The sequence below is a fragment of the Chlorocebus sabaeus genome, chromosome 1 (assembly GCF_047675955.1).
Source record: "Chlorocebus sabaeus isolate Y175 chromosome 1, mChlSab1.0.hap1, whole genome shotgun sequence".
In the NCBI taxonomy this organism is placed as follows: domain Eukaryota; kingdom Metazoa; phylum Chordata; class Mammalia; order Primates; family Cercopithecidae; genus Chlorocebus; species Chlorocebus sabaeus.
Genome location: NC_132904.1, coordinates 69,701,442 through 69,723,360, shown reverse-complemented (window position 1 = coordinate 69,723,360; position 21,919 = coordinate 69,701,442). Strand labels below are relative to the sequence as shown.

The window sequence follows — 21,919 nt, the reverse complement described above, 5'->3', positions numbered from 1 at the left end:
CAGAGGATGGACAGGAGGAGGAGTGAGTCTCTTTCATATTTATCCACAATGCAAAGGAAGCCTTAGGGTCAGGGCAAGGAGGGAGCCCTAACTTGGCCTCCTTGTGACCCAGCCCCAACCCTACCTTGAGCCTGGACCCAGCTGTCCAGCCTGCTTATGGCTCCTGCACACCCTGCCCTCTTGCCCCATGTCTTTGCCTGGGATGCATCCTGCATGTGGATTTTCTTCTGGTGAGATGCTTTTCTCAGAAGCTACAACTCAGGAGTCTCCTACTCCAGGAACCCTTCCCTGACCCCCTGGCTCACAGCCCCATCCACTTGGCATTATCCTGTGGTGTGCTAGAGTGACTTGTACCTGCTTCCAAGAACCAATTGTTAAATTTTCAGGAATTTTACAAGGAAGCAGACATCATGTTTATAGTTTGAATTCGGCCATAAGAGTTTTTGCATCATGAAACTGGGCAGTTCTACAAAGAAGGGGTTCCCAGTTAAATCAGAGCTCCAGTTAAATGGTTTAACATTTACCAGCACATGACTGGCCATCACCTAAACTGGGAAATCTCAAAGACTGGGACTGCACCTGACTTCTCTCTGTGCTCAGCACACAGTCAGGCACAGAAGCCAACTGGCTTTAAAGTGGGGTCTAGAGAGAGGATCTGGGGTCTAGAGAGAGGATCCCTGAAAGGAGACTACTCCTGAGACAGCTAGTGAGAAGGTAGGTGGCAGAAGGGAATGGGTTGGAGAAAGGACCCTTGTGTGGCTGGTGAAAGCTTCCCCACCATATCCTCATCCCCCAAGCACACAATAAGGCACAGCTCAGCAGGCAACACAACCTTTAGTATAAGTTACAGCCTCACACTGGCTCCTAGCCCATGGGAGCCTCCAGATGGGTCTATGACATTAGTCCCCAGATGTTCATCTCTTGGGCTGGGGGTACTCCTTAGAGCTGAGTCCACTGTGGCACCCAGTCCATTCCAGACCACTGTGCAAACTCAGCCCTCATTACTTACCAGGGTTTTCTGGCCAACCTGTGACTTGGCCGCCACCCCAGGTAGCTCAGCTACAGACTCTGGTATGTGACCTTGGTAAGCCACTTTCCTCTCTGGGCCTGTTTCTCCATTTGACTTGATTAGGCTAGACTCCAACCTAGGTACCTTGGCAGTACAGCCAGCTACTTGCGTGAGAGTCAGGCCAGGGGTGTCATTGACCTTAACTCTCGCCTTTCTTGAAACTTAATTCCCCCAATTCATACACACAAACGGTGACTAGGGGTTATGGGAACAGTTGACTCTGGACCACAGAGCGAATATCCTGAGCCCCTGTCAAATGACGGAGCATGGGGTCATGGCTTCCTTGGTCATCCAGCATGAGTCACTGATGGTCCATATCTGGGGAGACCGTACAATCTGCACAAGCCCTGGTCCCTGCAGCTTCCCAATATAAACCTGCGCAGGCTGAAGTGTTCTGCTCCTACAGCCTAATGTCTTTAGTGTTCTCGCTACCAGCCGGTGTGGACTCTGTCCGCCTAGAGTCCTCACTGCTGCCCAACCCATCTTCTATCCTCTGCATGTCAGTTCTGTCGGATCTGCGCAGGCCCAGCCTGCGGCGAGCCGGGGTGGCAGGGCTGGGGTCAGTGGGTGGCTTGGCATCTCGGGCAAAGCGTACGAGCCTCTGCCCAGCGAGGAAGTAGAGCACCGGGTCAAGGCAACTGTTAGCACTGGCCAGCGGCCGGGTGATCTTGTAGGCCATGTTGATGGCGTTGAGGGTGTGGCAGCTGAGGTCCAGCGAGCGGAAGGAGTAGTAGAGGGTGCGGGTGACATGGAAGGGCAGGAAGCAGAGGGCGAAGACCGCCAGCACTATGGCGATGGTGCGCACGGACTTGCGCTTGGCCCTAGGCAGGCCGCCCGAGGTCCCGTAGGCCGGCTTTAGCAGCCGCTGAGCCATGAGCATGTAACAGACAAGGATGATGGCAAAGGGTACCGCGAAGAGCAGGCCCAGCATGACTGAGCTGTAGGCCACGAAGCGGCTGAAGAGATCGGGCGCCGAGGTGTCGTGGCAGGTCACGCGGCCCCCACGTGCGCTGGTGGTGACAAAGTAGAGCACAGGGGCCTGGCAGGCCAGCACCAACACCCACACGGCCCCGGCCACCCGGCGAGCGTAGCGGGCCTGGCCCCAGCGCAGGGAGCGCAGAGGGCGTAAGACGCCCAGACACCGGTGCACGCTGATGCAGGTGAGGAAGAGGATGCTGCAGTAAAGATTGGTGTAGAAGAGGAAGCGCACCAGCTTGCAGAGCACGGTGCTAAAGGGCCAGTGGTCGCCGCGGGCGTAGTAATAGACCAGCAGCGGCAGGGAGGCCGCATACAGTGCATCAGACACAGCCAGGTGGAACATGTATGTGGTGGACGCATTCCAGGTCTTGAGGCGGCACAAGAAGATGTAGAGCGCCACGGCGTTCAGACACAGCCCAAGCACACACACCACGCCGTAGGACACAGGCAGCAGCACGTACTTGAAGTCCTCGTTGAAGCGGCACCTGTAGCCCAGCTCATCCCCATCCCAGGTGCCATTGATGGTGCCATTCCAGGGGCCCAGGTCTGCCGCCATCGCCCTGCAGGGAAGGGAGGGGTGAGGCCATCAGGGTTGTGGCTGGAGCGCCCCTAGGGGACCTGACACAGCCACCTGACCAGGGCTTCGTTGCCATCTGACTTGGATCTGGATCTGGAACCTCCAAGCTTTGGAACCTTGAGAATGCATGAGATCCATGAATATCAGGATCACACAATTGTCAAACTTGAGAACAGGGGTAGACGAACTATAGTACAAAAGCCAGATCCAGTCTGCTTTTGTAAATTCAGCTTTATTGGAACAAAACTGTACCCGTCTGTTTACAAAGAGTTGAGTAGTTGTGATAAAGAGCATATGGCCTGTGAAGTCTAAAATATTCACTATCTGACCTTCAAAAAAATTTAGCTCAAGCTGGGTGCAGTGGCTCATGCCTATAATCCTAGCTACTTGGGAGGCCAAGGCAGAAACCAGGTGCTTAAGCCCAGCCTAGGCAACAAAGTGAGACCCCATCTCTACAAAATTTGTTTTAAAAATTAGCCAGGCGTGCTGGCACTCACCTGTAGTCCCAGCTACTTGGCAGGCTGAGGTGGGAGGATCATTGGAGCCCAGGAGGTTGAGGCTGCAGTGAGATGTGGCCACACCACTGCACTCCAGCCTGGGTGATATAGCAAGATCCCATCTCTGGGAGAGGGGAGGGCGGGGGGGGAGGTGGTGGATAGTTTTCTTACCCCTCTCTAGAACCTCAGGATCAGAGTTTTAGATGTAGGATTCTGAGCCCTAGAATCTGAGGATCTGGGGGTGCCAGAGCAGGCAATTTTGAGTTCATGGGAAGGGGCCTTTGAGGCTGGCTGACCCCCCTGATGCCTGCAGAGGCATTTATGGCCGGTGGGCATCCAACAGCCCCCTGCAGGCATTACAGAGTTCTCCCCAGCTAGTTCTCCCACTCTGTGGGAGGCTCTGGGTGCACGCCTAGTGTTCTGGTATTTGAGCAAGTATTTCCAAAGATCTCCCTCTTCAGTTATTCCTTCACTTTTTCATCTTCCTCTATTCTGGCAATTTCTATATCTATCAACAGCCCCTGAGCCTGTGAGGCTACCAGGGAATCCCCCTGAAGTAACCCCCACTCCGAAGAGTCTAGGGAAATCTGGGGTGAAGATGGGGATAGGGGGCCAACGGGTCGTCTTCTGTGTGGTAAATGCAGCTTCTTCTATGCCTATCCAGTTTCTCTCTGCATACCATCAGTATCCCCCCCAACCTTGTCCCCACTGAGCATATAACACACCCATGGGGACTGACCATCCAACAGACAGTGAGTGCCTAGGGAGCAGCTTGTCCCCTCCCTCTCCTCCTCACCCCTACCCAGGTGACCAGTTAAGAGTTCTCTCGCAGCTGGGAGGTAGGGGACAGACATCCTGGCCTGGAAGACAAAGACGTGCCTAACATCCCAGGAGGCAGGTTGGAAATCATAGCAGGAGTCCTGGGTGGGCAAGTACGAGAAAAACACAAAGAAGCACTTTCTAGCAGTGTGAAGGGGAAGGAGGAGCTAACATTTTTCAAACCCTACTACTAAGCCTGCTTTATAAAAGTTATTCACTTAGGCCAGGCGTGGTGGCTCACACCTGTAATCCCAGCACTTTGGGAGGCTGAGGCGGGCGGATCACTTGAAGCCAGGAGTTCAAGACCAGCCTGGCCACCTTGGAGAAACCCTGTCTCTACTAAAAATATACACACACAAAATTAGCCAGGTGTGGTGGCAGGCGCCTGTAGTCCCAGCTACTCGGGAGGCTGAGGTGGGTGGATCACCTGGGCCCAAGAAGCGGAGGTTGCAGCGAGCCAGAATCACCCCACTGTACTCCAGCCTGGGCGACACAGCAAGACTCTGTCTCAGAAAAAAAAAAAAAGTGACTTCACTTTATCCTTACGATGTGTTCTGGGGGCCAAGTCACCATCCCCAGTTCTCCAATCACGAAGCTAAGACACAGATCATGTAAGTTATTTGGTCAAGGTCATGCCACTGGGGATGGGTTGCAATTCCTGTCCAGGTCCAGTCCCTGGAAGTGGCTGTGGGATGGTGGTAGTGAACTCCCTGTTTATGGGAGTATGCAAGTGACTCTCTAGCAGAGGACGCAGAAGGGCTTGTGCCTGTGTCGGGGTATGTCTGGGAGGATGGAAAGGGCAGATGAGATGTGGAGTCCTCTTCATCCTGAGAATCTGGGGCCATATAATTCCCTTCATTTTTATTTTATTTATTTATTTTTAATTTTTAATTTTTAGATGGAGTCCCCCTTTTTCACCAAGGCTGGAGTACAATGGCCTGATCTCGGCTCACTGCAACCTCTGCCGCCCAAGTTCAAGCGATTCTCCTGTCTCAGCCTCCCGAGTAGCTGGAGTTACAGGCACGTGCTACCACGCCTGGCTAATTTTTGTATTTTTAGTAGAGATGGGGTTTTATCATGTTGGCCAGGCTGCTCTCGAACTCCTGACCTCAAGTGATCTTCCCGCCTTGGTCTCTCAAAGTGCTGGGATTACAGGTGTGAGCCATCGTGCCCGTACTAATTCCCTTCATTTTAGATCCTGGAGTCCTGAGGGACTGGGGGACTCTGCAGGGCCTGCAACATCCACTCCCATAGACCCTGAGCTGCTTTTCCAGCCCTGGCTTCCCAGAGGCAGTTCAAGGCCCAGGAGGTTGAGATTAGGGGTGCTGGGGGTGTAGAGATCCTTCAATTTCCCTTCTTTTTTTCTTTCTTTTGTTTTTTTCTTTTTGAGACAGATTTTCACTCCATTGCCCAGGCTAGAATGCAGTGGCATGATCTCAGCTTCCTGCAACCTCTGTCTCCTGGGTTCAAGCAATTCTCATGTCTCAGCCTCCCAAGTAGCTGGGATTACAGGTGTGTGCCACCATGCCTAGCTAATGTTTTTGTATTTTTTAGTGGAGATGGGGTTTCACCATGTTGCCCAGGCTGGTCTCGAACTCCTGACCTCAAGTGATCCACCCACCTCAGCCTCCCAAAGTACTGGGATTACAGGTGTGGGCCACGGTGCCCAGCCAGTTTCCCTTCTTCCACCAAGACTCCCAGATCTTCTCTGTCTCCTGTTGTCAGCAAATGTGCACTCAGAAGCAAGTGGGCCTGCACCCTTGTTCCCCCTGCCATGGACACGGATGGCTCCCCAGGAGCCAGCACAAAACCAGGGCGATGAGGCCAGGAGAAGCTTATGTGGTACCAAGTTAAGAAGAGACAGGTAGAGGCTGGGGCTCTGGCAGGTCAAGTGGCTGAGACCCATCTTACCCAGGGTCAGGACAGTTCCTGCTGCCAGCTTAGTTCCAGGCTCTACCTCTTGTTGCTGGAACCACTGCACTGGCCTCCCTCCTCCAGCCCCAGTCCCACCCACCCACCCACCAAAATCCAGAGTGGCCTTTGTCAAATAAAGCATTCCTCTGTTTGGAATCCTCCTGCTGCTTCTACCCTCTCTCAGGAGAAAGCCCAGACCTCAAGTCTGGTACCTGAGGTTTTCATAACTGAGCCTCTGCCAACCTCACCCACCCCAACCCCTGTGACCTGCAGTTTCCTGGATGTGCCTAACACTCTCCCCTCCCAGCCTTAGTTGCTGCTGCTCCTTCTACCTGGAATTCATTCGTGGCCCTCATCTCCACCTGTTGAACTCACGGCTCTTTATCCCTCAGTGCAGAGAACACAGTGATTAAGAACCTGGGCGCTGGAGCCAGACTGCTTCTGCTTTCTCAGCTGTAAAATGGGACAGTTACTAGAATCTCCACCACAGGACTGCTGTGAAGGTCGAGTCATTTGTGTAAAATGCCTGGAATAGAGCCTGGCACATAGTAGGCACACGGTGGTGTTATGAGTGCCAAGGTTCAGCTAGTGGTGGCCTTTTCCAGAAACCTTTGGCCACAGTGGAGGTGGGACTGGAGGTCCTGACTGGAGGCTGTAGAGGTGAGTGTGGTGGGCCAGGGAAGTGACACTGAGACCCAAGAAGGGGAAGGCCTTGGGCCCTGTGAGGGGAGGGGCCCTGCAAGGGGAGAGATGTTTGCGAGGGAGGCTCTGGAGACTGTTCCCTGATGGAGGAATGGTGGGGAAGAGGAATTCAGTGTCAACCATGGCAAGTGTGGGGATGGGCACAGCCTGGGTCCATCAGGTCTGGAGCTTTGGAAGGCCAGCTGAGAGTCACTGACTCACAGAAGCTGCAGGACAAGCAAGGAGAGGCCCCTGTGTGAGACTGAGGAGCTATGGAGGAGCCACATTCCCTCCCAGGACAGAGCCCCACCTGGGTATCAGTAAGCCGAGGTTCGAGTCTAGCTCTGCCACAAAACATCAGGTGACATCAAGCATTTCATTCCTTCCTTCCTTCCCAAGTATCAGACACTAGTCAAATCCCCTAGCCTTGACAACTGCAGCCCCAAAATGTCCCTGGGAGGTCCTCTGCCCCACTTGGACAGGGAGGGGGCTTCCTCCATGATCTAGACACACATGCCCAGTCTTGCCTTCACTCCATTGCTCTGTTCCTGCCTCAGAGATGAGGCCTGACCTCCCTCCACAGTCAACATAAACATCTCATCACCCTGCATGAAGAGTTTCCTGTTAATCCGTAACGGTGGAATCTCTGACACTGAAATGACGGGTGGAGACTTCCCTGTCTCCCTTGAACTAAGGGAGCTGCCCCTTCCACCTGTTTTAAGACATCCTGGCCCCCACCCTCCCAAGCCAGCTGGGGACTCCATCACCATGGCCCTGGGCCAGACTCACCCCGCCCACCCTCTCGTTCTATAGGCTGGCTCACTAACCTGTGAGTACATCTTTCCTAGCCCTGCCTTAGAGGGACAGCCAACTTCCCAGCCCCCTCCCTTAAGTCTCCCTTCTGCCTCTCCTGATCCTGATGCCCCTGGGACGGATTCCCCTGGGAGCCCCAGGCTCCACCTGACTATCCAATGCGCACCAGCCCTGTTGCGCCCCAGTCTGGCTGGCCCTGCCCCAAGGAACTCCCAGTCTGGAGGGGAGATGTGAGCCTTTAAGGACCCTTCCAGGCTCCCCTGCCTGTGTTCATTCTGTTCTTTCTCACTGGAAAGCCTTCCCTGAACCCACCCACACTGCACTCCATCGTACGTCCCAAAGGATCTTCTAATCTCTGAAGCTCTCCCTTCCATCACCCCTTAGGATGTTTCTCAGCCAGTTGGTAATTTGTCCTTCCATCCTGTACCCCAACACATTTCAGGTGCTCTTTGAAGGCTGGGTCCATCTGATGCTTTTCTCTGTCCCTATCATCCAGCAGGAGGCCCGACCACAGGAGGATTACAGGAATGAGAGAATGAATGAATGAATGAATGAATGAATGAATGAATGAATCAAGCACAAGAGGCTATGGGGGCCCAGAGGAGGCACACACAGGCACAAGCCCTCTGCAGCTTCTGCACACTCCCATAAACAGGGAGTTCACTACCTCCCTCCTTCAGCCACTTCCACTGTGGGATGTACCTGAATAGGATTTGCAGCCCATCTCCAGCGGTGTAACCTGGATCAAATTACTTACAAATTACTTGCTTCTCTGAGGGCCTCTCAAGGACAAGAATGCTTAAAGGTTTCTTAGCTGCTGACCCTAAGTAACCAGGGGACAGCCCAGCCCCTCTAGGGGTCCTGGCCCACCTGGAACCTGCTTATGTCCCTAGACTGTCTCTCCTTCAACCGCCACAGGAGCCCGGGAGACTCTGCCTTTCTCTGGACAGGTCAGGGAAGTGCCAGCGGGAGGGGACTGCACATGGGCGCACTGGAGATGGGTTGGCTGTCTGAGACCTGCCACAGGTTTTTATCTGGCTCAGAACCTGGGTCAGTCTGATTAGGATTCTCCACCCACCCTGCTTTGTAGGGGCCAGACCTGGGCTGAGCAGCTTTCACACAGCATCGTCATCCCCCATCCCCACCCCTTGGTAGATATTGCCATAGAGGTTAAGCTATTTGTACAAGGTCACACTGCCAGGCATTGGAAAAATTAGACTTGACACCCAAAGCTATCTGACTTCAAAGCCTGAATTCATCACAGCCTGGGATGAGGGAGCAGAGCAGGGCACCTGCCTTTGGATCCCCTTGATCTAAGCCAGTTCAGGGCAGACACAGGCACAACAGCACATGCACCCGCCCTCACCTCCCAGCCAGCGCACCCGCCCCCCGCCCCCCACACACGTACCTGACCAGCCCCCACTCTCCAGGTCAGGATGCTCAGTGCCAGCTCGGGTTCCTCACTCATGAATGCACACGCCTGGACTGGGCTGCAGGGAACTCTGTGGGAAACAGGAAAAACAGGTCCCCAGGCCTGGGGCCACGCCTAGCCTCCAGCATTTTTCTGGGCAGGCAGTGCTGTTGCCGCAAGGGGCTCCTGCAGACAGAGGGAGGTAGAGAAAGCATGGTCTCAGGGTCATGGAAACCCAGCCAGGCCAATTCCCCCCAGGGCCACCTCCTCTGTGGTAACCGTAACCAGAAGGAGACAGAGAGGTGGCCTGGTGTTTGTCCTGGTCTGAGTGCCCTCTGTACACCCAAACTGCAGCTCATGTGTTCCAGGAATGGGTTATTCACAGCCCCTTTCCCCAGGCTGCCTTTCACAGAGTGGTGGCCCTGCCTGGAGGAAAGTCTCCCCCATGTCCCGTACAGCTGAGCCAAGCCTCCAAGCCTTCAGTGTCCCTTCCCTTGGTCCTGGTTCTGTGCTTTGGCCCCATAGTAGGAAAAGTCAATACCCTCTTTGCCCAGGGTGCATTGTATTGTCCTTCTGCCAACACACTTTTGCCTAAGTTACGTCTTTCTAGAAACCCCCTTCCTCCCCACTCCTACCTCTAAGCATTCCTCCGTAGGTGTTATAAACACACATATGCCACACCTGAACACACACTGGCACAGACACACCAAGACACATAGATACACAAAGGCATGCAGAGTCACACTCAGGTGTACATGCAGCGGACACATACGGATGCACACACACACACACACACACACACACACACACACAGAGTCTAGACCATCAGGGCCTAAAACTGCATTTAGAAATCTCCTGTGCCACATATACACCATGGAATACTATGCAGCCATAAAAAAGGATGAGTTCATGTCCTTTGCAGGGACATGGATGAAGCTGGAAACCATAATTCTCAGCAAACTATCACAAGATCAGAAAACTAAACACTGCATGTTCTCACCTATAAGTGGGAGTTGAACAATGAGAACACATGGACACCGGGGCCTGTTGGGGTTGCAGGGCTAGGGGAGGGGTAACATTAGGAGAAATACGTCATGTAGGTGACAGGTTGATGGGTACAGCAAACCACCAGGGCATGTGTATACCTATATAACAAAACTGCACGTTCTAAACATGTAACCCAGAACTTAAAGTGTATGTGTGTGTGTGTGTGTGTGTGTGTATGAAATCTCCTGTGCGAAACCCTCTTTCACAGAGGAGGAAACAGGCTCAAGCCTCACAGTAAGTCAGGGACAGAACCAAGACTAGAGCCCAGCCCTCCCGAATTCTGGCTGTGGTTTTTATCTCACCTTGGAGCCCCTTGTGCACACCAAGCACAGGGTTTCAGGGAGGGGACAGTTGCCTGGTGGAGGGGACCCTCTGTGTGGGCAGGTCTCACCCTCCACCAGCACCTCAGATACCTCAAAGGAGAAATAGAACATGCAACTCCTGAGTTTTTCTTTTTCCATCTTCATTTCCCTAGGATGGAGGAGTGGGCCTGTGACAGCTGAGCCCAGGTCCCCAAGCTGGAAGTGCAGTACAAGGGTGTGGGGATGTGGGAGAGGAGATGGGGGCACTGCAAGAATACCTTGGGGATAGGGCAGGGGTGTTCATGGGAAGTGCCTCTGGGCCACTGCTTACTGAGTGCACCTTGCCTGGTGGTCTCAGACTGACAAGGCCGGTGGGCTGGTAGCTCCCCGCTGATCTACTCTAGAGACTATGACAAGGTGAGGGAACGTCAACCTTTTCACCCTGCTGCACCCAGGTGCACGCCCTGTCTCCTCCTCCTTAGAAAATGCCTTGACTCAACAGGCTAAAGTGGAGAATATCACTTTCTCCAAGTGGTTCTCATTTCTGAGAAGGGCCCCCACTATCTTTCCAGGTTTCAAATCTCTGATACAGCCTGGGAAACCTCCCTCTTCTCCACCCTGCTAGAAGCCCACCACTCACCAAGTCCTGTTAGTTCAACCAGTGAAATTCCTCGGACATGCACCACATGGTCCCCACACTGCAGCCTGAGGCCTGTTTTCCGCAGTCCACAGCACCAGCCTCCTCACTGGCCTCCGTGCCTCCACCCCTGCCCTGTCTGTCCACCTTTCACACTGCGGTCATGTGGTTTCCTAAAACACAAATCCAACCACATATTGTTGAGTCATGTTCGTGGCTCCCTAGTGCCCTCAGGCGACTGTCCCAGCTCCTCAACCTGGCACTCAGGCCCTGGCTGATCTGGTCCCTGCTATCGCTCCAGAAAACCCATCCTCTCTGCCCTTGCCCTCATATTCCTGTCTCAGGCACAACAAAAGCAGTCCCATGGTCATATTGTTGCTCAGAGACAGCCTCCCTTATCATCTAACACCTATATCACCACAAGAGTTTAGTGCTGTCCCTGTGCCAAGTTCTGTGTTAGGTGACTTCATATACCTCTTCTCGTTGAATCCTGAGAGACTCAGAGAGGCTAAATAACCTCACAGCTCACAAAGCTAGCAAACGGCATAGCCACTCTGGGTTGTCTGACTTCAGAGGCTGTGCCCTTGACCACTACCTCCCACCCTGCAAGGCCCAGGCCCTCTCCCAGGAAGCTGCCTGACCATCCCTTTTTGGCCCCACAGCTCTCTGCCTGTCTGCTCAGTTCTCTGCCAGAGGAGTGGCAGGGCCCAGGATTTACTCTTTTCAGTACTTTTCAGTACTTCCTTTGTGTGAGGAGGTCATGGTGGTTATTGCATCCATCTCACAGGTAGAAAAACTAAGGCCAGACATACTGCCCAAGGTAATTTATAGATTCAATGCCATCCCCATCAAGCTACCAATGACTTTCTTCACAGAAGTGGAAAAAACTACTTTAAAGTTCATATGGAACCAAAAAAGAGCCTGCATTGCCAAGACAATCCTAAGCCAAAAGAACAAAGCTGGAGGCATCACACTACCTGACTTCAAACTATAGTACAAGGCTACAGTAATCAAAACAGCATGGTACTGGTACCAAAACAGAGATATAGACCAATAGAACAGAATAGAGCCCTCAGAAATAATACCACACATCTACAACCATGTGATCTTTGACAAACCTGACAAAAACAAGAAATGGAGAAAGGACTCCCTATTTAATAAATGGGACTGGTAAAACTGGCTAGCCATATGTAGAAAGCTGAAACTGGATCCCTTCCTTACACTTTATACAAAAATTAATTCAAGATGGATTAAAGACTTAAATGTCAGACCTAAAACCATAAAATCCCTAGAAGAAAACGTAGGCAATACCATTCAGGACATAGGCATAGGCAAGGACTTCATGTCTAAAACACCAAATGCAACGTCAACAGAAGCCAAAATTGGGAAATGGGATCTAATTAAACTAAAGAGCTTCTGCACAGCAAAAGAACCTACCATTAGAGTGAATAGGCAACCTACAGAGTGGGAGAAAATTTTTGCAATCTACCCATCTGACAAAAATCTGACAACTTTTACATTCTACCCATCTGACAAATATCCAGAATCTACCAAGAACTTAAACAAATTTACAAGAAAAAAATCAAACAACCCCATCAAAAAGTGGGCAAAGGATATGAACAGACACTTCTCAAAAGAAGACATTTATGCAGCAACAGACATATGAAAAAATGCTCATCATTACTGGCCATCAGAGAAATGCATATCAAAACCACAATGAGATACCATCTCACACCAGTTAGAATGGCAATCATTAAAAAGTCAGGAAACAACAGGTGCTGGAGAGAATGTTGAGAAATAGGAACACTTTTACACTGTTGGTGGGATTGTAAACTAGTTCAACCATTGTGGAAGACAGTATGGCGATTCCTCAAGGATCTAGAACTAGAAATACCATTTGATCCAGCCATCCCATTACTGGGTATATACCCAAAGGATTATAAATCATGCTGCTATAAAGACACATGCACACGTATGTTTATTGTGGCACTATTCACAATAGCAAAGACTTGGACCCAACCCAAATGTCCACCAATGAGAGACTGGATTATGAAAATGTGGCACATATACACCATGGAATATTATGCAGCCATAAAAAAGGAAGAGTTCATGTCCTTTGTAGGGACATGGATGAAGCTGGAAAACATAATTCTGAGCAAACTATAGCAAGGACAGAAAACCAAACACCACATTTTCTCACTCATAGGTGTGAACTGAACAATGAGAACACTTGGACAGAGGGTGGGGAACACCACACACCGGGGCCTGTCATAGGGTGGGGGTAGGGGGGAGGGATAGCATTAGGAGATATACCTAATGTAAATGACGAGTTAATGGGTGCAGCACACCAACATGGCACATGTATACATATGTAACAAACCTGCGTGTTGTGCACGTGTACCCTAGAACTTAAAGTATAGTTTTAAAAAAAGAAAGAAAGGAAAAACTAAGCCCAGAAAGGGGTAGCTCAAGGTCTCACCCAAGGTCACCACTGAGCCAAGGGCAGAGCCAAGCCTAGCGTGTAGACCTCTAACCCCCTGATCTGGTCCTGCCCCTAACCCAATCTGGGTCTTTCTCTTTGTGGTTCTAGGCTAGTGAGGCCAAAATCAGAAGGAGGAACTGGGTAGCTCCCAGGGCACTGTGGAATTTCCAGGGTGGTTGGATGACATTCCAGCTCCTCCACTAGAGTGGCTCTGGAATGTGCCTCCTTGGCTGGTGGCAGACCCTGTCTAGTCTGGTAGAGGAGAATGTCCTGTCACCTCTGTGGAGACCCCTGCTGCCTGTCTCCACCAGGGGTGGGGTGCTGTGAGGGAAAACAGAGGGCCTAGTCCCAGAACCTCATTAAGGGGGCAAGAGAGGGCACTAGGCAGGTGGGAAATCCCAGTTCTGCTCTTCCCAGTGGTAAGACAAGTCTCTTAACTCCAAAACCCAGAACTCAGTTTCCTCTCAATATCAGAACAGTACCTGCCTCAGAAGGTTGTTGAGCTGGTTAGATGATTTAGGCTCATTTTATGAAATAGTAAGAGAGAATATTTCAGCAGGTAAAGAAGGCATGGAGGGTGGGGGTATCTCAGAAAGACAAGAAGGGCAGGAAGCTTTGCAGGAATTATGGGCTGCAGGAAGGTCACAACCAGAATAACCACAGATCAGGTCTCCCACACTGAAGGCTGTCCTCAGGGGGAAGGCAGTCCAGGGATTCCCCAGCAGAAGCCAAATAGCCACCATACTCTTTCACTCACCCACCCTTCACAAAGGTTGTCACATCTATGCCCATCGCTGGGCAGGGCACCTGGGGACTCTGAGGTAGGTCAGATCTCAAGGAATTCACTGTCAATATCAGGGGAGGCACACTCAGAAATAGGCGATGATAACACAAGGTGATCAGGCCTGGAGGAAGCCAAGGAGGCTACCAACAGGATTGGAAGGGTGATGAGGGAAGGCTTCCTGGAGGAGAGGGCACCTGACTTGCATTTTGGAAGATGAGGAGTCAGGTGGTTGGAGAGACAGGATGAGCAGAGTGAGGATGAACAAGAGATGACATGACACGTTTGAGGAACTGCTCTTCATCTTGGTGGCTTGAGGGGAGTGGAGAGGGCAAGGCTGGAGTGCACAAGCTGAGGAGCTTAGAAGTCACCCTAGCCCCTCCTCAATGTCCTCCAAGGGGCTGAAGGCCAGCAGACCCCCTGCCTTGCCTGACCTGCTTCTGCACCGGGAGCACCAAAGCTGGTCTGAGGAAATGGCTAAGGGGTAACCTCAGATGCTATCAGCCGGTGCCGTTGTGGTGTAAGACCTCCCCTTCACACGGCCCTTGGGCTCTCTACCCCCTCCCAGATGCTCTCTCCTTCTTGGGAACCCCCCTAGGATCCTGGCTGTGGAGGCCACTCACCAGGGCTGAGCTCAGAGCAGCATCTGAGTGGGTAAATCTCAGATCAGCCAGGCTTACAGATCGGAAAGCCAAGACCTCTAAAGAGGAAGGGACTTACTCAAGGTCTGGTGTTCTAATTATTGTCAGTGTGGGTTTGACCACCTTACCTCCAACCCAGAGCAGGACCCCAAACCACCCATCTCACCTGGATCCCAGCACAGCCCAGAACAGGGCTACAGAGACATGCTGCTAGATTAAACAGGCTCAGAACCACAACATCCTGGACACCACCCCAACTTATCACAGCCAAATGCCTCCAGATTCAAGAGGCAAGAACCCTGAGTTCAGGCTCTAACTTGGAGCCACCTGTGTTGTGCAGTCTTGGTGAAGTCAGCCCCCCTCTCAGAGCCTCGGGTTCTTCAGTGGTCAGATGGGGAGAATCACTGCTGCATGGGACAGCCCATGAGGAATAAGACAAGGGGACAGATGGGTGCACCATGGCACTAGCAAATCATGAACTGTCCTAATGTGGAGGCTGTGTCTGCCTGTCACAACAGGGAGACACTGAAATTCAGGAGCCCACGACACTGCTCGGTAGGTAGGCCCTCCCAGGTGTCCCCAGCAGAGGGACAGAGGTCATGGTCAGAGCAGTCAGGCAAGGTCCCTGGAAGGGGAACTGTGATAAGATTTGAGGAGGAGCAGGAAGGGTCCAGCTTGGGAGGAAAGAAGGTGGATGGAGAATCCAAGGTGGAAAGGGGGATGAAAGCATCGACCAGGAACCACATGAGCCTGTGATTCTGAGATGGCCCCTCCAGGTGCCTCCAGGATTCTGAGTTCCCTGGTTCTCACAGTCTAATTCCAAGAGGCTCTGGTTCCGGGTGTGGGCTCAGTGTTTCTTCAATTCTATTACTCGTTGCTCCTGATAGCCTTTGCTTTTGAGATTCTCAGAGCCACAGGAGTCTGGATTCAGAGTAAGAAATCTTAAATCACATTCCCAGGAACCACAAAGTCCCAGCAAACACTTGCCAATGCTCTGGTGCACCCGGCCTCAGAGGGACCTCGGGAACTCAGACTCAGATCGCACTCTGCAGGACCTTTGAGGAATACCCAGTCAGGCTGGGGAAAAAGACACAGGAGGGACCAAATCCACTTGGGTGAATAAACCATACAAGGCAAGCCCAGGGGTTATGGAGCACACAGCAACTCCTACCTGGCCTGGGGGAGGTGGTCAGGGAGCACTTCTGCAGAGGAGGGGTCATCTGAGCTGGAAACTGATAGATGATTAGGAGTTTGTCAGGTGGGCAAAGAGGGAGGAGGGCTCTGAAGGCAGGAGAGGCATGAGCAAAGACTTGGTGGATGAAAGCGTGACCTGCTGGGAAAGGCCGGGAGGTCTTACATGGCTGCTGTGGAGGGTGAGGTGGCATGGAATGCATGGGAGCCTGAGGAACTCACATGAAAAGGCTCAAATGCCAGGCCGAAGAGCTTGGCCTCTATTCTGAGGCCAGTGAGGAGCCATGGAAGGCTTAAGAGGGGAAGGACATGGTGAGAGCCGATCTTTACAAAAATGGTGCCACATGGAAGGTAGATGGGACAGGGAGTCCGCAGGGAGGGAGACCAAGGAGGAGACGACAATATGGTGGCACCCTGAGAAGAGCAGGTCCCTTGGCCCTAGATTTCCTGCGACAGCCCAGCCATGGCAAGAGTCCCCCTCCTACAAGCCAGGGCTGGGGCATTCACCAGGAAGCCAGGTCCACACCCAGAGGCTCTCCTCAGACCTGGGGAGGGAAAGGCCACGTGAGCTCCAGAAGCCTGAGGGAGGTCCCTTTCCCTCACTCCAGCACCCAGACCTCTCACCCAGGAGCTAAAATGAGAGGGACAAGGTACCAGGGCAGAGGGCTAAGGAGTTGTTCCTCGGGGCCCAGGCTGCTCACCCTCCTACCAGAAACTCCTGCTACTCATCTTGGACCAGGAATGACTCAGGCCTAAGAGATGGAGTGATGGGGGTGGAGGAACTCCTCTGCTCCAGAACCAACTGTGGCGCTCCATGGAGAAAAGCCCCCCTTCTACTCCATGCCTACTCCCACCTCGCCACTCATTTCCCACATACCCACTGGCACCTGCCCTGAGCCCAACCTGGGTGTTGGGGACAGAGAGAGAAAGCAGGGATGGCTGAGCATAGTCCTACAACTGGCCTCTGGATGAGTACAGAGGTCACAGTGGCCCACACAGCCAGCCTACTCCTATCAGGGCCCAGTAATAAGGACAGGACAGGCCTGAGGACCCAAGGGCAACCAAGAGGAAGGTGTGGCCCAGAGGGTATACCAAGCAGGCCTACACGAAGCAGTCTGGGGAGAGGCAGTTTGGGCAGAAGGCTTGAGGGGCAACCCCCACTCCCCTCACCAGATTGACAAGGCATCTCTGGTCCTGTGGGCAGGTCTGGGCAGGCGTTATCTTATCAGCAGTTGGATAATCTGGCCACAGGAAAGCCCCAAACACAGGTTCCCAGGGCAGAATTCAAACTCCTCTCAGCCTGGAAGCCAGAGGACCAGGCCCGACCCCACAGGGCTCTGTCTCAGATGGGGAGGGCTAAGCTGGCACGTGGACTGGAGCCCCAGGTTTCACCTCAGCTTGATGACCCTGGGCAAGATACAATCCATGCCTCTATTTCCTGATCTGCAAAATGGAGATTCAATTCCTGCCTCACAGGTCTACAGGAAGACAAAATGGATTGTTGTAAATCATTACTAGTGAAGCCATCTCTGCAGAGCGGGTAGGGGAGGAAGGCATTCAGTAATTAAATTTCACTAACCAGCACAACCCCTTGCTATTGCGCCCATGTTCTCTTACAGTCTTCAAAATGAATTTCAGTCTATGAGTATCACATTCCTTCTCCAAGCACTGCAGTTGAAGGCTTATAAAGCTCTTCCCCGGTCACTATCTTAATCCTCGTAGCAACTTTGCCCTCAAAGAAGCAAGGATCACCATTCTCAATTTACAGATGGCAGAACTGACACCTAGAGAGGGACAATGGCCTCTCTAAAGACTATAGCCATTAAGTCAAAGCTCTCATGGGGTCACTCATGAGGCCCTGGTGATACCCTCACACCTTCTTAGAGCCTTATGCATCCAGGGCAGGAGGGAGACAGAAGCAGAGGAGCCACAGCCTCACTACACAGCCCAAGTTTGGTAGTCATTTCTGAGGGTTACCCACGGGGATACCTAACCCCTCTGACCAGACTCCAAGAAAGCCCAAGACAGGGAGAAAAGGAGAGAGTGACAATCCTTTTGTGCCAGGGCCTCCCCACACACATAGTCTCCCACGCAGGATCTTACTTGTTCTGGCCTCCTTTTAGAGCCTAGCAGGGCAGGAACCGGTCATCCAACAAGCTGGGAGCAGAGCTGGAATGAGATCAATTGCAGGTCCCCAGATTCCTCAGCAGGAGCATCTGAAGGCTCAGGGAAAAGTGTCTGGCCAACCGGCAAGGACTCAATTAGGGTTTAAACAACTCCTGGGACAGTTCTAGTGTTGACATCACAAATGCCCTGACCTTCCTGCACTTGGCACTACTTGATCCATTCTCCATCCTGCAGCCAGAGAGCTCTTTCTGAAATGCCACCTGACCATGAAACTCCTCTGCTCATAAATTTCCATGGCTCCTTATTGCCTTCAGGATAGAATCCAGGTCTTTAGCCTGGGCACTCTAGGTCCTGCAGTGTCCCAGATCACACTGTTCTGGCAAACTGTGCCACCCACTTTGATAACCATATTCTGGTTTGCCCTTCTTTGTAGTGACATGGAGCTCACCTGCAGCCAGGCCTTTACTGGAGAAGCTGGGGCCAGAAACAGGGGATGGGGGCTGCTGCTGCCCTCTCAGTTCAGCTCAGCCCTGTGCAGGATGCTGGCAACACAGAAATGAGTCAGACCTAGTTTCTGCCCTCCAGGACCCCCTAGACCTGAGAAGAGGAAAGGAGGAGACAGACATAGATCATGACGGTCCAGGTGGGACCAGGGCTGTCAGCACCAGGACTGTAGGGGCCTAGAAGAGGCTCCAACCCTGCTGTGGGGATCAAGGAAAGCTTTCCAGAGGAGGGGCCATCTGAGCTGGGTCCCAAGTCTGGGTAGTTCTCCAGCTGAGGAAGGTGCGAGTAGGAGGCTTATCAGGCAGGGAGTGTAGAATATGCAACAGGCCCGAGGCAAGAAATGAGAGACTCCAGACAGCTGCTGCGTGGTGAAGAATCAGGCGCGAGAGGTGGCTGGAAAGGCCGGCAGGCCCCAGTTATCAGAGACCTTAAGTCCCAGGCTACAGGGCTCAGGCTTGGTCCTGTGGAAGGCTTGTGCCCTAGGGAGGGGCACATGTGGGATTCTGGTTTTGGCAGGCTCCCTCCAGGGACTGACTTCCCATCCCCAAGCTGTGAGCCTGCCCATGGGGGGACACTGGTACTGAACATGACACACTCATCAGCTCCTCAACAGCCCTCAAATCCCGTATCATTAGTCCCTTCTTACAGACGAGGCCACCGAGGCTCAGAGAAAGGACGGCTTGCTCAGACCACACAGTGGCCAAGACAGGATTGGAACATAGATCTCTGAGTCTCCAGAGCTCTCTTGTGGACCTGTCTGCGCAGAGAATCTTCTTCCTCCCACTTCCACCAGCAGGTAATAAACTTGCCTGGGTCCTCATCCGGATCCTCAAAACTCATCATTATTTCAGCCTAGATCGAAAACAAACCAGGCAGATCAGGCTGTGGTCCCGGGGAAGCTGGCGATGCCATGCTGAAAGGAACAGCAGCCATGGACCCCACAGATCCCGAGCTGGCAGTGCTCGTCTCCAGCAGTCCCTGACCCTTGGGCTGCACTCCTGGAGGACCCCAAGAGGGCCACTGGCAGCCTTCGGGTTGCAGGGTGGGGTATCGCCTTTCTCCTGACTGACCCTTCCTACCACGGCATTTGCCAGATTTAAAGTCCTGAGACAGAGGCTTTACTGTCCTTCCTCCCTACTCCCTCCTCCCCCGCCCACTCCCTGCAACTGCCCCCTCAACCTTACCAATGGTAGGCGGCCACCCAGAGTGACCCTGGGGGCAGGACAGGGGGCAGGGGATCTTCAGGGGTTCATGTCTCTGGGCACCGCCCACCGCCCCATGCCACGGGGACGCTCACATCCGAGCACACACAGACAAGTTCCGCAGGCTGAGCCAGTCGCCCCGAGGGGCGCACACACTCACCCGCCAACACGCAGACTTCGCGCACAGTCTCCTCGCAACGGGGCGTCCATCTACACTCACCGAGACCGACGCTCCCGTGGAGACAAAGTTCAACCACGGACCCACAGGCGCGTTCAAGCCGCCCAGTTATGCGCTACACGCCGGCTCGCAACGGTGCCTCGGGGCGACAGCTGCTCCACAGCGCCCTCCCCTGCCCCGCGCCCAGTCGGCACCTGCGCCAGCGCCTGCCGCTTCCCCCGGCCTTTTGCAAGCGCCCTGTTCCCTCCAGGCACCGCACCTCTCGCCCCTGCGCTGCGCTTCTCCGCCCGGCGTGCCGTCGCCGCGGCTCCCGGGTGCCAGTGCCTGCGTCCAGCCGCCGCCGCAGAGACCCACGTGCCTGGGAGCCCAGCTACCCACCTCCCTGCGCTGTTCCCCACCCCCGAAGCCGGGCCAGGCAGGGGGCGGGGCGGACCTTTGACCAACCCTGGCACCGCCTTCAACCCGCCCGGGTAGATACCTCGCCACCCGCTCCGGGACGCCGCCCAGCGACACGGCCGCGGGGTCAGCGCGTCTGTACCGGTGCTGCAATGGGAGGGGCGGGCGGCGACGGTCCCACTGCCGGGCCAGAAGGAGGCCGCCCGGCTCCCTCACGCTAGAAGGGAGCGGGTGAGCAGAGGTTTTCAGAGACGCCCAAGTTTTGCCAGGTCAGCCCGGCGCCTGCGTGGCCCACTGCTGGACCTTTGCGCCCAGCCGCCGCGCCACCCTACCCCTGTTCCGCCCCGCCCCAGCCCGGCTGGCCAGGAAGGGACCTGCTCGGAGAGACCTGCTCGAAACCCCAGGCCGAGGACGCACCTCCCTTGCTTGAAAGTGGGGGTAGGGGATGCCTCTCCTCATTACCCTGGGAAGGAAAGCAGGGTACTCAGGATCCCACCTCTTCCGTGCTCCCCACTTTCCCTGCCTTAATCTTACCAGCAGCTCCCTGAACTCCCCACTCTCTGGCCCGTTATCTTGAGCTGCTTTAACTCTCTTCTCTGCCGTCCACGTCCACCCCACTCTAATGGCCTTCCCTGGTCGGGCTGCGTGTCTGACCCGTTCGGAGACTGTGAGCTCCCGAGGGCGGGAACCAGGTCTACCTTCTTCCTGCTGCTGTCCCAGGTGCTCAATCCTTGAAGGTGTGAATGGATGAACGAATGAGCGCCCCCCCCCCCCCATCATTTCTGGTCTAGGAATCAGGAATGTAGGTTCCTACCCAGCTTCAGCACCGACTCTGGGAGACCTTGACCCAGTTCCATTCTCTCTCAGGGTCTCCTTTCCTGTGAAGTGGAGTAAATCACTCGGGTGGCTGGACAAGTACAGAGGAGGCCTCTTCCTGTAGCCAAGGAACTTGCCCAGGGCCCTTGGGGCCTTGGGCCCTCTTGGGATCCATATCAGCTGACTGGGCCTGGCTGCCATGAAGGGTGCTGGCTGCAGCCGCACCGGGAGCAGGAACAGAGTGGACACGCAGCCCAGAGGGGCAGAGCCGCCTCTGCAGTCCCGCTGGGACCTTTGCTTGGGAGACACAAAGGCCCCTTGTCCAGCCTCCTCTGCCTATTGTCTCAGCTGGGCCGGGCACCTTCCAGGGACCTAAGTATCCTCATAGCCCAAGCTATAGGGCCTAGGCCTTCAGGTTCCAGTATGGGGAAGACCCTTTAGGCACTGGAACTCCAGCCAACCCCTTCTTTCTCTCCCCTCTTCCAGAACTTCAAACCTTATACTGTCATGCCCATTTAGCCCAGGAGAAACGAGTTTCTTTGACGCAAAGTTGAGGACCCAGCCTCGACCTTCGCCTTCAGCAGGCAAATCTGGTTGGTGGCCTGCCTAGGGCTCTGCCCCTGCTCTGGCCCAATTCCCTTACTTTACAGCTGAGGAAACTGCATCCCTGAGACATATGGCATTTCAGCTACCACACAGGTGGCTTAGTGAGGTCTTAGGAGCAGAGGAAGGGGTCTAGTCCTTGAACCCCATAGCCTTGGGTTTAGATTCCAGTCTTGCCTCACCTGTCCCATGACTCATCTCTGAGCCTGAGTTTCCTCTTTTGCAAAAGGGAGTAATACTAATATCTCACTTG

The 21,919-nt window shown here is 53.7% G+C and overlaps 1 protein-coding gene across 14 annotated transcripts; it reads right to left on the bottom strand.

Annotated features, from left to right (window-relative positions):
- Positions 1-817: 817 nt before the first annotated feature.
- On the bottom strand, positions 818-20,277 carry P2RY2 (purinergic receptor P2Y2). 14 transcript variants are annotated; one of them, XM_038005493.2, is made up of 7 exons: positions 20,111-20,277; positions 19,118-19,323; positions 18,416-18,509; positions 17,944-18,078; positions 10,749-10,918; positions 8,757-8,945; positions 818-2,607 (listed from the first exon to the last, which is right to left on the bottom strand). In XM_038005493.2, exon 7 carries the CDS (start codon positions 2,601-2,603, stop codon positions 1,470-1,472), a length of 1,134 nt encoding a protein of 377 aa, XP_037861421.2. In that variant the 5' UTR covers positions 2,604-2,607; positions 8,757-8,945; positions 10,749-10,918; positions 17,944-18,078; positions 18,416-18,509; positions 19,118-19,323; positions 20,111-20,277; the 3' UTR covers positions 818-1,469. The 14 variants fall into 14 exon arrangements, with proteins under 14 accessions (XP_037861421.2, XP_072875326.1, XP_072875361.1 ...); XM_073019225.1 differs by having other exon boundaries at positions 18,416-19,323; XM_073019260.1 differs by having other exon boundaries at positions 8,757-8,850; positions 18,416-19,323.
- Between the last annotated feature and the right edge of the window lie 1,642 nt (positions 20,278-21,919).